At 40.1% G+C, this 13,412-nt stretch overlaps 1 protein-coding gene across 2 annotated transcripts in view; it reads left to right on the top strand.

Moving 5' to 3' along the window:
• Positions 1-13,412, top strand: part of LOC121887175 (protein sidekick-1-like) — a 248,567-nt gene that overhangs the window by 174,553 nt on the left and 60,602 nt on the right. For both annotated transcript variants that reach the window (XM_042397800.1, XM_042397809.1), the window contains 3 exons: positions 679-826; positions 8,658-8,798; positions 10,653-10,834. In XM_042397800.1, the coding sequence (XP_042253734.1) occupies positions 679-826; positions 8,658-8,798; positions 10,653-10,834 (471 nt within the window). The remainder of the gene's footprint in view (positions 1-678; positions 827-8,657; positions 8,799-10,652; positions 10,835-13,412) is intronic.

Raw genomic sequence — 13,412 nt, 5'->3', positions numbered from 1 at the left:
AGGAAAAAAATGATGTATCATCATGAGAGAGACGAAAGAAAATGTGGTGAGGAACAAAAACAGGGAGAGATAAAGTAGAAAGAGGAGGAATGCAGGGAGTCTAAACATCTGGTTGATTGCAATAAAGACTGAATCCAGACAGCGAGGGATGGAGAGAGAGAGAGACAAGAGTTTTGTGCACCCTGATTACCCAGCTTTTTGTGTGCGTGCTTGTGTGTGTGTGTCTGTATGTGCACCCAAGTGCATGTTATAAATTAGATCTTTCGGATTGTATTTTAGAGAGAATGGGCCACTATAAATACAGTGTATTTTTATGTCAGACAATGGTTCTAGTACACTCACTGGCACACAGTTGCTGGTGAGATGATAATAGTGCATCTGTCTGTGGTATCTTCAGGAGAAAGATAGGCTGGCAACAAGATGCCAACAATATACAGCAGCATCTGTGCTTCTTTATTAATCCCCCCCTTCCATCCAAACTTTCTTCCTTCTTGCTTCATTCGCTGCTTCTTTTCCTCTTTATACTTTCTCCTTCCTTTCTACCTTCCCTCCTTGCTACTTTTATCTATTCCTCCCCTCTCTCCTTCTGATTTATGGGCCCTAAATGTCCCCGTGTCCCTTGTTTGTCCTGCCTCAGCCAGATATTATCAGGCTCTAATCTTTGTGTCTTCTGTCTAGACTCACCATGGAAGGTCTACCTATCAGAGGTCGATCCTGCGGTGACTGAGGTATCAGTGGGTGGACTCACACCTGCCAGGACCTATCAGTTCAGACTTTGTGCTGTCAATCAAGTGGGCAGGGGTCAGTACAGCGCGGAGACACAAAGGTAAAAGCAAAGTATGCACACAGACACATTTAGTCATTTAGTCTAGGTCAAACACTCACCACTACTTTATTAAACACATACTTCACAATACTTCCTGTGAAGTCACATTACTATCTCGCTGATGTTTTCCAGAAAGCATGAAACCCATTTTTTTTTATGTAGAACATGCTGTGATTTGTGTGAAATAGAGTTTTTCTCCCCTGTTCCATCTCTGTGTAATAGACTTGGTCACACTGCCTTACACAAACTGGGTATGAATAAACTGGAACCTTTCTACAGTCAAAAGGCATAGTGTATGCACCCCCACACACTGTAATCTGTGTATCTACGTGTGTGTGTGTGTGTGTGTGTATTGCCATGAGCATGGATAGGGGACATAGAATTCAGACTGGGGATGAAATGGGTGGATTCTAACAAGGCGAGGATGAAGGAAGGGAGCGCCCCCCTTTTGTTTCCTTTGCAATGATCAATTTATATTCATCACGTCCGTGCTGTAGATGTCTACGTGTCTATATGTATATATGCATATGTCCCTGCTAGCCTCCTTCCTTTGCATATAGTGAACTAAATAGCAAAAATGATGAAATTAACTGTTCTGCATGTCTGTGTCCGCGACTGTGTGTAAAAGGGAGAGTAATTTGGCCTGAAAAGTAAATAAATCGCTGTGCAGATGTTTTTTATGTTTGTGTGCATCAGTGTGTGTGTGTGTGTGTGTGTGTGTGCATGTGTGTGTTCATCCCAAGAGAAAACTCTAATGGGAGTAATTATGATGCCTTAGCACTGATGGAACTGGATAGAGTGAAAGAGGGTTGGAGGAGGTGTGGCAGGCCTCTTAACAATTTTGCCCCCGAATACACACATATACCGCAAACAGCCCATGTCTGACACTCACACACAATACAACAGATGTGGCTGCGTATTATAAGGTAGACACGCACAAACATGGTTTTTGTCTGGCTGAAGAGACTGACCATTGGCAGATGCCAATTGTAGTTCTGCCAAATAGACTCTCAGCAACAACAGCAGCTGTGAACGCTGCCATCACACATGCACACACCTCAGATTACAGTCTCCTTTCAGTTTCTCTCTCTTCAGCCTGCTGTTGTCACCTCTCTTTGCAACTCGTCTATTTTTTGCTCCTCTTTCTCTCTGCTGATTCATTCTCGCCTTTAATTCAAAATCTTTATCACTTCTGCTTTTGTTTATTGTCTGTCCTAAGTTGTTCCTTCCTGTACCCCTCTTCTTCCTCTACATGTAGTAGTGCATTGTTTGTGTCCAGCAGCCACTCTGTTACCTGGTCCACAGTCCAAAGTAGGTTGTTAGAGGCACCAGAGAATAGCAGGGATTGATCCTCAATAAATAAAAGACTGCCAGACAGATAAGTCGTCACTGATCAGTGTATCAGAGCAGATGGATACATCTCCTCTTCAATATTCGCCTTATACACAACCACACACGCTTTATTTTTCATCTGCTGGATGTTTGCCTGGATAAGACATGCACATAAACAGTCGCAGATGCCAAGGCGCCTGCTGCACTTGACACACAGGGAGAGTGAGGCAGAGAATATTTCCTGCAGAAGCCCAGAGCTCCAAATGAGAAGGATGACAAAATGCAGTAATGTGGACAGAGTGAGGAAACGGGACAGAGAGTGAAGAAGCTTGTAATATTGATGACAAAAAGCCCTTATTAAAGTTTGAACTTCCAGCTGCTTCTACACTTTCCCATTTTGTTCTTGTCCTGATTAGGATCTTGATCATAACAGCATTAATTCATACCTTTTTTTTCTTCTTCTTTCTGCTCCCCATCATCACCCTGCCTTTCTTTTCTCACTTCCCTTTGGACATCCACTAAGAGTGAATGAATGAATGTGATCAAAGCTGAATAACATTACCTCTAAATGCAGATACTCCCATGAAGAGTCCAATTATACCATCTGGAGTGTCTCTCACACACACACAGTTATTCACGTATGACCTACACTGACATCATTACCATCTTTAAAGAGTAAGCATTAACAGGAAAGACAGATTATGCATAAATGCCTTGAACTCTGATCACCAGTACTTTAATGCATCTGTCTCAACTCTCTCTCCCTTTACTCTTATTTTTTATTCCAGCTGTTCAGTTAAGAACGAGAACTCATCAGAACTCATCACTGGATGTGTGATAAAATACTTGTTCATACAGTAATATACACATATAGTGTATATGTGGCTAATGTGGATGTGCAAATTAATACTTCAGGAGCTTCATAGGGAGATGTAAAGATTTACAACAGATTCTTCCTGTACAGCTATGCTGAAGGTGCCTATAGAATAGTGATTGATTTATTTACATTATAATGTAGAGTAGAAACGTCAAGTCGCTTACAGAGAGAAGGCTTTTTCTGAGAAAGACTGTGCTAGATGGGAAAAGCACATTATTTGTCTAGCAGAATGCTAGACCTCACTGGCCTTTCTCAACTTGCTCATGGAAAATGTACCAGGAAATACAAAGAGGCTCATTTTTCGCGATTACAGTTCTTAGTGTGTCCACATATGGTGCATATCCGCTATTAGTAGTCATATTTTTTGAAAAGGGAGGATATAAGCTACAGATTAGTCCTGTACGTACCTGGGCAAATCCTGTAGATACCAAAGATGTATTATAGATAGGGGAACACTGACAGAAATATAAATCAGAACCAACTCAAGTCATGCTTTGAATAAAATACACAAGTCTAATCTTTACACTGTGTATAGGGATGGAGAGAAACAAGATGTAAGAATATTAGATGTCAGCGGGAGAAAAAAATAGGCAACATATTTTACAAGAAAAACAGACAAGTCTGAGTCAAAATAACTTAGACAAGTCCAAGAAATCAGAAAATACCAAGATCAGGTCAAAGTACTACAGTCCTATTTTCTAACGTAAATGAACATTTCCTATAATTTTTTTGTACCTTACCATACAAGGCGTATGCAATTAAAGTATACTTTACTAAATTAAATGGAAAATATGGTTATTTGGGCTTCTTTTGTCTCTCTCTTGATTTTTTTTTAAAGCAAATTTAATGAAAAAGGATTTTATAACAGTGATGTTAAGTTTTTTCCACTATTCATTAGAGTTATTTAATTAACCCACAAATGAACAGGTCAGCCTTTATTTCCATTCTGCTGAATAGTTCTGCATCCCTGCTGTGCCCTCCAAGTGATCTTAGTTTTGTTACAGTTAATTAGATGTGTCATACATTAAACAAAAAGGACCAAAAAGTGCTCGAAGCAAATAAGGATCATTTAATGACCAATAGATTATAGATTAAGGTGCTCTTTTATATATCCATGATGGACTTTTTGTTCAAAGTCACCCGTTAGCTATAGTTAAGATGTATAGCCATGCCAGTCCTTTTTCACAGTCTTTTGTTCTTGTTTATGTGAAAAAAGATGTTATTCATATGTTATAAAAACATTGCAGACTCAGTTATCTCAACCAGGCTTTTTTTTTTTTTTACATAAAACAAAACTATACTGGTCATCAAAAAATGTGAGCGTATGTAAAACATACATACGCTTACATACATAAAACATGTTTGATCTAATAAGTACCATAAATTGTTGTTATTGTCATTGTAGATTTTTTATTTTTTGGATCACCAATATATAACATCAACAGAATGTTTTTCTGAAACAAAACACTTCTGCACTTACTTTTTTGCCTTCCATGATAGACTAGCGCTCAAAAGGACCATCTGTCTATAACTGCGAGACAGCTTCTACAGGAGTATTGTTGTTTATTTTCAGCAACAATGTAATCAGCTGTAACTGGCACTTACATGCATCGATTACTTATTGTTTGTGAAAGCTCTAATCAGCCTTAAGTGAGCCAAACTGATAAAGTGATGGACCACTTGCTTTGATACAGGGCGTCAGTTCACCACCACCACACATACAATTATGTTCAGACACAAACACAGGCAAGAACAGGCTGTGCTATGATTGTCAATATTATTTCTGAATGCTTTGTTTGTATTGTAAGTTGTGACAATAAAGCAACATCAGGAGAAGAAATACAGTAAAATATAGTAAAATAACATTATAAGTTTGATTGAGTAGATTACAGCTCAGCTTTTATTTTACATGTACACATTCAAACTACAACATTGATAACAGAGCATGGAGTCTCTTCCATGTTGAAGCATTGTTGCTTGTATGCAGGAAAATATGTCATCAACCAAACAGGTAACATAAACACAAATATATTCTTTATTGAAGTGATTCAGCTGTTCACATTTTAATTGGACCCAACAAACACAAAGCACATGCACTGTAGCACCAACCTATTCAATTGGTGGCCTGCGGGTCACATCCGGCCCAGAGGCAATCTCTAAGTGTCCCACCGAGCTTGAATTCAATAGGCTATTTTAATATTTTAATTGTGATATTATTTTGTTAAAACATATTTGTTAATAGCAATGTTGTTGTTTAGTCTGAATATTTACAGCACTGCAGGTGGTTTATAATCAATATGCAGTCAGGAAACAAAACCAGTGTGAGAAACATATTCCGCCCGGAAGACAAGGGTAGAAACGTGACTGAGAGTTGGAAATAGGAGTGTCAGAAAGCGTAGCTTAGTGTTATCTAAAAGATTTTAAAAGTCATGTCTGATCATTTTGCTGATTATTTAGCTGTCTTCCTGCAACAACTAAACTCTTGCACCATTTCTGAGTGAGACTTCTCCTTGAGTGAGACTCGGTTAGACAAAATAACAAGCAGACCAGATCAAGAGAAAGATAAAGAAAAATGTTTTATTTCTCTGTATGGTCCTTTCCATAATGTTGTCAGACCCTTATAATAACAATCTGAGCCTGTCAGTGGCAAAAACAAGAACTTTTATCAGACATACATGGAGATACTGGTAGAGAGACAGAATGTGTTACTGGTTACTGTTATTGCCACTTGTTATGATTGCTATGATTCTGTGCACTGATAGATCTTTTTTATTCTGTTTCTGCACATTGTCATGTGCCTGGGTCAGATATGTTTTTTTTTTTATTTCAAAAGTGAAACAATAAACATGTCATTTTAAATAGGTTGCTGAAAATGTCTGGCCCATCTACATTTCACTTGAATTTGTAATTGAATAGCCCTGCTGGGGCATTTGTAAGCCTCAGCTGGTCTTGATTCATAGTGAGAATTTGCACAAAGTTTCTCTATTTCCCTGACTCTGAGTCTCTTTAGTGTGTCACCCTCCTCCGTTTGTGCGGCTTTTAGCCTCAGGCAAAACAGCACAACATTTAAAGGAGACAAGACTTAAAGTGTCAAACAAGAAGAAAATAAGCTCATCTATTCAGCTGGTTCTACCCAATCATGTCACATCTGGTTTCCCTCTCTCTTGTTTTATTTCTGTTGCCCTCTGTTCATTTCCCGCTATTTCCTCCTCACACTGGATCTAAATTTTACTATCCTGTTTGAATAGAGGCAGACTTAACATCCCGGTAACACCATTAAATTTAAGATTCGGTGTGTACGTGGATTTAGTGAAAAAGCCAGTGGGCATTAAACTGTGGAGAATGACACAGATAGAAACTTTAGTTAATTCCCAAAGCATAGGGACACACAAAATACATATCTCCCCCTCACTTTCACTCACACACCAGAAAAAATGTGCATCCCCTCCAGAAAATGTCCTCTTTTCCTTAATAGCAAGGGACAGAGAAAGTGTGTCACACAACATTCAGGCAAAGTTATTGGCTGTGTTTGTTTTGTTTGGTTGCAGTGTATGTATGGGTGTCGGTATGAATGTTTGTGGGTGTATAGGTGGATGTGAAGTGGTGTACAGTACGAGCGTGTGGGTTGCGGTTTATACATTTAAGCTCCTGTGTGAAGTTGATGTCCTCATGCTGAACCCACTGTATGAAATATTTACTCGTAAATGGTTGGGAGAGAATTAAAGCAATTCACAAGGAGTTTGTGCTATTGGGTGTAAGTGTGTCAGTGTGTGTTTTATTTGCAGTCAAACAGTGAATGACCGCATCTGTTTAGTACTGTAGGGCTGTGTGGATGTTTGTGCAGCGTGAGTTTGTGTATGTGCATTAATGTGCATCATCAATTTCAGTCAAAAGCTGTGGCATAGTTGAGGATTATATATACCCCATTTCCAGACGGCTACACTAATGCCCATCTCATTCACACAAGGCCCATTAGCCTATGTGTGTGTGTATGTGTGTACATGTGTATGCCTGCAGCACCTGGTGCTGTCTGACAGTGCCTAACCTAATGGAAGTAAAGCACAGCTGTAAAACCACTGGCCTGTGCCATATATCCGCCTGCGCAACTCTCTAGCTAACAGCTTTCACACCCCTGCTTTCACACAAACACACATACAGATGTGCACGCACATTCAGACACACATACAGATTCACACACACAAATACACAGAGCCATACCACAACTAATGGCTCAATAGCTTATAAAGAAACATGCAGGGAGAGATGGGGGCAGAGGGGACGGAGGGGGTTGGAGGGAAAAGGTAATGTAAATCTCCAGACATAATCCATGGAAGGGAAAAGACCATCGGATGTAGCAGTCTGTCTTAAGCTGGGAGAAATTTGTTTGGTGTGTTTATATGTGTGTGTGTGAGCACATATGGGTCTGATTACGTTAGCTGAGCTGCTTACAGTAAAGCCAGAGGCTGACCAGCTCAGCCTGCGTGCTTTACCAACCATGAGAGGGGCTGGGAGCTTTAATCACGGGTTGGGGAGGGGAGGGGAGGGGAGGGGGGGTGTTACAGGGAAGGAGATGAGTAAAAGATAGAAGGATGAAATAATTGAGGCCAAAGGACATGATGGACAAAAGGTGAAAGTTTGCAGATGGGGGAGAAAAAAAATGGAGAAGGAGATCAAAATGTCGACGGAAAGACGGGAAAAGGGTTTGAAGAGACAGAAGTGAGGGTAATAGGGCAGAGAGAGTGAAGGATTATACTGTCTCACTGGAAATAAAAAGATGAGCTCTTTGTTCATTCTCTACTAATAGTGATTTAACTATCTATTGCTGTCACACAGTATAGCTTGTCTGCTGGGGGCGTTGTGGTAGGGTTGATGTTGAAATTGAAACGGCCCAGACAAAGATTACTGGAGTATGAATGGAACACAAATGGGAAACCTCAAGTAAAACAGTATGTAGTAAACAGTAATGTGCAACATACAGACAGTAAATGCCTGTTTGTTGTTTCCCGCTACAAGTGAATAAAACACAACAGCAATTCAACTTCTACTGAGTTCATGAACGCTTTTACATTTGTTGTTTTAAACACCCGGTGTCAGCTCGATCATTCCCAGGAGAAGTTCTCCGGTGTGCTGGAAGAGATGCGTTAAACGTTTCCATCAGCGGCAGCAGTGGTTTGTTTGAAATAAGTGAACAATATAGCAAGACATGAAAAACAAATGTATTAAATGAAATTGCAAGATATACCAGGAGAACAAGGGATGAGAGAGATGAGCGCAGAATTCAATAAGAATTCATCAGAGCTGCTTAAGCTGTGAGATGATTCACTATAATAAGTTGCAGCTCTGTCTCGTGTATCTCCTGTGACAAACATAATAATTTGTTTGCAGACAGGCTCAACCCCAGACTAGAAAAAATGAAGATGTTTGGGAAAGAAAATTGCTGTAAAAGTACCTTTTTAGACGACTTACCTAATATACTGTTCCTTTGCAAACTGTCCATATATGTTGGACCCCCATTGCTGCACTTGTCCAGCAATACTGATATTATCATCACCTGATCATCACACCTGATAAATGTAATCAACATAATTTGTCTCTCTTCCTTTCTTTCTGTGTTTGTGTTAGATTGATGCTGAGGGAGGAGGCACCCAGCGCTCCTCCGAAGAATATTGTGGCCAGTGGGCGGACAAACCAGTCCATCATGGTCCAGTGGCAGCCTCCGCCAGAACCTCAGCTTAATGGAGTCCTCAGAGGATATGTACTCAGGTGCAGTAGACACACACTTACACTCACAAAAACATACATATTCGGTTTTATACCCTTGCTAGTGAGAATTATTGACTCTGATTGGCTAACAGGTGTTCATTCATTGTCCAATCATAGCTTAGCAACTGTAACTAGGCCTGGCAGGTCTGTCAAGCTTTGGATGTCTCCACGTGCCTATATGTTGTGCATTGGGCTGTTTTAAGAAAGATATGCTGTATGTACCCTAAAGAGTTTGGATGGTGGTGTCTTTTTTTTAACCCTGTCCAAAACCAAAACTACAAGAACAAAAGTGTAAGGAACGGATTGTTTGTCAACTCTAAGAAGTTGCAAATATTTGCATGTCCAGCTAACTAGTTTACTACCTACAGTTAAGCTAACCCAGTGTTAATTCGAAGGTCAACAACTCTTGATACTGCATTATTTTTTGGGGTCACAGTATTGACTAGCAAATCCTCAGGGGAAAGCCAGTCCTGGATGCTACTCAGGCTGTAATCAGCGTGGAGGGCGGGGAGTCACGTATTTATACTACTGAAAATTTAGAGAAAATTTTTGGTTTTTAAGACTAAGTCAGACAAAACAAGCAATTTCACTCGGCCACCTTGGAAACAACACTGTAACGGGCATTTTTCACCATTTACTGACATGTTATAGATTAAATATTCATGAAAATAACCTTCTGACAATAGTTGAGTTACAACATGTTGTCACCCTCCCCCTCCTTGCTGTATCAATATACATATATTCACACAGAGACACAAGTGCTTTTTACTCATGCTCTAGCTGCCCTTGATCAGCTGTCCTTCACTTTGATGTCTACGTAAAGTATGACACAGTGTGTCTAATCAATCTGTCATCAGCTGCCTTACACGAATTTGCATATAATTGCAGTAAAAGTTATCAGGTCTTTATCCCCATTCACTGTCTTATCTGCCTCCACTTCAGAAATCAGTTGAAAATAGAAACGCACGCTCTTACATCTCCAGTGTATCATTTCAGCTTTATAGGACAGGGCTTCCACCTCCCCTTTGGATTCTCCTTTCTCCTCGTCGTATCAGCTGGCTGATCCTCGCTCCCTTTCTCCTATCTGTTCCGACTTTTTCTCCTCCATCACTCCCCCCCCCCTCCCAGTGAGTGCCAGTGTTTCAGGTGGAGAGAGAGGAGAGAGGGGTTATCTCCACTCCTCTACAGAGATCCCCTGTCAGCCTCCGGCACCCCTTCGCTCTTTGTATCTGTGTATGAGTGTGTGTTTCTGTGTGTTTTGTGTGTATACAGTATGCATGTGTGATAGAGCGCTGAGTCAGCCGGTGAAATGTTAGAATATCCTGTTACAGTGAATAGGCTCCATATTAAAACGCTGACATGAGGATTATTACTCCATTCAGCTCCATCAGATATGTTCAACACCTAAGTGGTATTACACCTCCCAGTCTTCTCGGGTTATATATCCTTTTAAGTGGACGTTTATATCACATGTACTAAAGCAAAGGCCTTGAAGGTGCACTATTCAGAGATCTCAACAGGCATTAAAGGTTTTAATTCTTTAGAGATTCTGACATGATCAAGCAACTAAAGGAAAATCCTTTTGAATGGTTTCTCTGCCTGTATGGCCAACACAAAGGACACTAAATGAATTTTTTGTTTACTTCAAATCTGTACTCAGACATAAATGCAAACTGATCTGATTTTATATACGTGAGTTATATGTGCAAAGTATTTCCAGATGTATTTTTATGATTCCATTTGATTGTATTGTTCATAAGTGCAGATATTTAATTTGTGGGTATTTTGACTCACGCTGAGTCATATGCTTAGTTACCAATATACCTAATTACATGTGTCTGTTTGTGTGTGTAGGTACCGTCTGGCAGGGCTGCCAGGAGACTACCAGGAGAAAAATATCAGCAGCCCAGAGACCAACTACTGTCTGCTGAAAGATCTGATCATCTGGACGCAGTACCAGATCCAGGTGGCTGCCTTCACTGGAGCCGGCCTGGGCGTCTACAGCAGCCCTGTCACTGAATACACCCTGCAGGGAGGTGAGTAAAGATGCACACACACACACACACTTTCTTTTTAAAATCAAATATTTATATCTGATTCCCGCAGGGCAAAGCTAATGTGTCAAGAGATTCTGAGACATTATGCATACATATATATTTCTGAACATTCATTATTTTTACATAAAAAAATATCGGTACTATCTGCCCCTGTGCATTTTAGTAATTTACAAATCAAATCTATCAGTAGATTTATAGTTAATCATTTAATGATTAACAATATTTGCCCATACTCTTGTGCGACCATCGGCAGGTCTTTAAGTCAGCATTCCAGACCTTGGTCACACACATCTTGTTATTTCTTATACAACTTAGACACAAGGTGAATAAATGAATAGGGAGAGCATCATTCCATGGACTCTTTGAATTCAATTCAGAGATCTATATAACTATAGAAGGAAATAAAAGGACTTTGCTGGTGATTGATTTATGTCCTTGAGATCTTAGAGTATCTTAGATCTTCATTATTAAAATATATAAGAGAGTACAAATGTATGAGTGTGAAGGCCATAGATTTCACCCCTAAACAAAGTAACTTATTAAAACCTGCCGTGTGAGGACGCCATTGCACATTCACTTTTCCCAGTTTGCTGTACTTTTGTAGTTATAGAAGACATTTGCTTTATCTTTAGCTCAGATATTTTCTTTTTATGTGATTCAAAAGCTACACATAAAGTGCAGTGGGGGAAACTTTGATGTCATTGGTGGACCCACACATCTCTAAAAGCATATACTCTACAGTACACAGAGACATTTCTATAGTGGCACTGGGTTGCAATAGTTTGTAGATAGACTATCCTCTCTTACTTTTACTTTTTTGAGTTGTGATCAAAAGACTGATCACAGTTACAGGCAGCCGCACCGCAGGCGGGTTGGCTTCATTCTCAGTGACAGGATGGGGAGCTGGGTTTTGAGAGGAGCCAGTTGATGCAGTTGTGTTAAAGTTGCCCCTGAGGCATCCCCTCGGAAGCATACCAGATTAAACCAACTGGGAAGAGACCCAAGAGGCGACCTAGGACATGCTGGAGGGACTACATCTCCCATCTGGCCAAGGACTGCCTTAGGATTCTGCAGGACAAGCTGGAGGGAGTTCAAGAAAACTGTACTGCTCTATGAATATATAATATAATACATAATAGTGTGTTTGTTGTAATAAACATAGCTGCACAGAAGCATGCGCTTTCAAGTATGTCAAACAAATCCATGAAGTGGTTATGAAAGAGGGATAAACGTTTAAGTGAAGACAGTAAAGGAGAGAAAAAAAAGAAGATGAGAGGAAGAGGTTGTGGGGGTAAATCTTCTTTAAACACGTGCTCTTCTCTTCCTGACTTTTATTCCAACAGTATATTATCATTATTAAAGATGAGCCAAGCTACACACACATGCATGTGCTCATAAAACTCACAGTCATTATTACAAGAGTTCAGGACAGGTTTATAGACTCAGTAGAGGGAGTTAGGCTCATTAATTATTCTAATGTGGTTTAATGGGAGTGGCTGCGATGGATTGGACATTTTCTCTCTGTCTTTCTCTCACTATCTCTGAGAGGATGTGGCTGAACTCAGTGTTAGACTCTGATAACATTGCTCTTCTCCCGCTCTCTCTCATACAAGCATACGCGCATACTAAGATTCCCCCAGAGGACAGAGTTTAGTGTTTTATCTGTAGCTGTGAGCTGTGAGGGTTAGAAGCCGCTCCCCAGGAGTACAGTCAGCATGGCAGGAGGGGGAGAGAGCATCTTTAACACCAATTAATCTCCTTCGTCTTCTCATCCTCTGGCTCTCTTTCTCTCACTGCCGATTTCTTTCCATTTTTACCAGTTTTTTTGTTCTGGTATCTGCTCTTTCCTTCCTGTATGCTCTCCTTTCTGTGTGTCATCTGGCTTCTTTGGCTCAAATATAATATATAAAGGGCATTCCCATCATGCAACAGTGCATTAACACTCCGTGGCTTTCTAGCATCGGCATAAACCCCTTATAGTGTAATCGCCATAACGTTTGCACACAGAAACACACACATGCATAAACACACACATTTCACAGTCACACTCTACTCTTCTGTTCCTGGCTTTAATGTTATCATGAACCTTCTTTCTCTCACTGACCAGCTGGCTCGATAGATTCCATGTAACACATAAAGATTCAGACGTAGAGACACATTCATACACATACACATCGAGGAAGAGGAAAAATAAGAAAAATAAATATTAGAGACTCTATACCAATCTTGGAGTGGATGAAATAAATCTATGTCTAGCTTGTGAGAACCAAACTCCACATCTTCTGCACTTGTTTACCATATTGACCACCCGCCAGCCTCTATCCTTTCAAATCAGAAAAATAACCTACATTGCATAGGAAAAGCTCCGCTGCAATATACATGGTATATTCCTCAACTTCTCCCAGCCTGTCTTTCAGTGCTCTGTCCTCTTTGTCTCACTCTCTGTTGGATGATGAATGCCTCGGCCAAGTTTTTATATGCTTCAGAAAGACAAATTATTATTCAGCTGTAGTTTGACTGCAGATTTTTATAATTGAACTTTTAATTGTTGAATCTT

Source organism: Thunnus maccoyii, chromosome 2, assembly GCF_910596095.1.
Source record: "Thunnus maccoyii chromosome 2, fThuMac1.1, whole genome shotgun sequence".
Taxonomy (NCBI): Eukaryota; Metazoa; Chordata; class Actinopteri; order Scombriformes; family Scombridae; genus Thunnus; species Thunnus maccoyii.
Note: the sequence above shows the minus strand (reverse complement) of the source record. Positions and strands in the feature narration are given on the sequence as shown.